We start from the raw sequence: 1,787 nt of genomic DNA on the forward strand, positions 1-1,787 counted from the left end.
ACTGCAAATCTGTGTGGAGAGCGAAGCCCGGGTCACGCTTAGAGCCCTGACCCAGTCCCGAGGGCATGAAAGGGACAGGAGGACTGGGATGGAGCACCTCTTGGAGTCTGTGGGAAGGCCGTGTTGCTCCCAGTATCCCTTCCAGAATGCGTCAACCTCCTCTGGCATCTGCTCTGTGCTGGTGAAAACTTGGAAGAGCAGATCCACGAGGAGATGGGGGGAATGGTCTTGCAATTGCTCTGGGCACTGGGACATCTGGAGAATCTCCCAAACCACGATGGTTGCCTGCAAAAGATAAACCACCCGGACCAGCTCTCAGGGCCCAGATGACCATGTGGCAGGGCCTGAGCATAGGAGGGAGACCCCAGGGAAGATGCAGGGGGAGCCCCTGGCCTGGTGCCCCTGAACCTGGTCCTAACCTACATTCCCAGCCCAGTGCCTGAGGCAGGGACATGCAGTGTTGGGGAGGAAGGAGACCCACTGGAGAAGTGACCTGGGAAGGAGCCAAAGCCCATTGCAGAAACTCACAGCCAGAGCAAAGACAGGCGTGTTGTCCCCGTCAGAGGTGGATGAGCTGTGCAATGGCCAGTCCTCCATCACACAGAGCAACTCTGGCAGCACCTTCTCCAGTGCCATTCCCGAAGAGGCGATGGTCCTCCACATGCTGGCAGCAGCTCTGCGGGGCCAGAGTTGTGTGTCAGGGGGTGCCGGCCAAAGGGCCTTGAGGAGCAGGGAGGGAGCATGGCAGTAGGATTGGGGCTGACATGGCAGGGCTGGGAAACAGAGGGGTCAGAGGATCCTGGAACTCTCTATCCCTCTGGCAGACCACGTGGGATGGGATGGACGGGGTGAGGGGCTCGAAAGACTGGTGAGCCCTGAGCCCCGAAGGCAGGGGGTCCTGTACCTGTCACAGGATGGGGCACAGCGCAGGAGGGTGACCACAACATCAGCAGGGTATGCCTTGGTCACCCTCAGAAACTCCATGAGCAGCTCCTCTTCTGGAGTCACGTTGACTGTCAGTCTCTGGTACATGTTTCTCACGAAGGCTGGCACCTGGAGGAGGCATGGGGGAAGAGCTGCCTACTTGCCCAGCTTCCCCAACAAGTGCTTCCCTTCCCACCACTCGGTGCTGGCCTCAAAGGCTGAGTGGGCCCAGGGGAGCTGGCTTGAGGGGCCACACCAGCCTAGGGTGGCTTGAGGCCTGGCCACAGGCTGCTTACTTGCTCTGCACTGGAGACACCATTCTCCTCCAAAAGATCTGGAGTGGGAGCATAATTCACACTCTCCCTGGCCATGAGGTCAGGGTCTGCAGTGCCCTCAGTTGTTGCAGTGTCAGCCTCCACAGTGAGATCAGGCAAGGAAATGTCAGAGTTTGCCAGTTCATCAGTCAACTCGATGTCAGAGGTTGCTGCGTGATCAATCGGTGAGGTGTCAGTGTCTGTTGTATCCTCAGTCAAAGCAGGGTCAGACTCTGCTGTGTGAACAATCGGTGGGGTGTCACAGTTTCCTGTGCCATCAGTCAGTGCAGTGCTGACGTCAGGCTTCATCTCCAGCTCAGTCAGCCTGAGGTCAGGCTGTGCCATGGTCCTAGTCAGTCTGGTTGTGGTCCTTTTACGTCGAATGCCCAGGAACTTCAGAAAGGCCTGCAGGAGAACAGAGAGCAGGGAAGAGAGGGATGTGCCATGGAGAGCTCTGTCAGCAGTGCCAGGCTGAGCAGGGACAGCAGGCCCAGCCCAGGAGGCAATGGCATCACATGTCACAAAGAGCCCTGTGACACCCTGCCCCAG

At 58.4% G+C, this 1,787-nt stretch overlaps 1 protein-coding gene across 1 annotated transcript; it reads right to left on the bottom strand.

The window, feature by feature from the left end:
• Nucleotides 1-97: 97 nt before the first annotated feature.
• On the bottom strand, nt 98-1,583 carry LOC114073686 (the record flags this gene model as incomplete). Its single annotated transcript, XM_027911405.1, has 4 exons — nt 1,221-1,583; nt 905-1,053; nt 529-676; nt 98-285 (listed from the first exon to the last, which is right to left on the bottom strand). Coding segments are annotated over exons 1-4 (848 nt in total), but the record flags the coding sequence as incomplete, so codon positions are not given.
• Between the last annotated feature and the right edge of the window lie 204 nt (nt 1,584-1,787).

Source organism: Empidonax traillii, unplaced genomic scaffold (genome assembly GCF_003031625.1).
Source record: "Empidonax traillii isolate 1590-97213 ecotype Southwest subspecies unplaced genomic scaffold, ASM303162v1 scaffold13413:size10253, whole genome shotgun sequence".
NCBI lineage: Eukaryota > Metazoa > Chordata > Aves > Passeriformes > Tyrannidae > Empidonax > Empidonax traillii.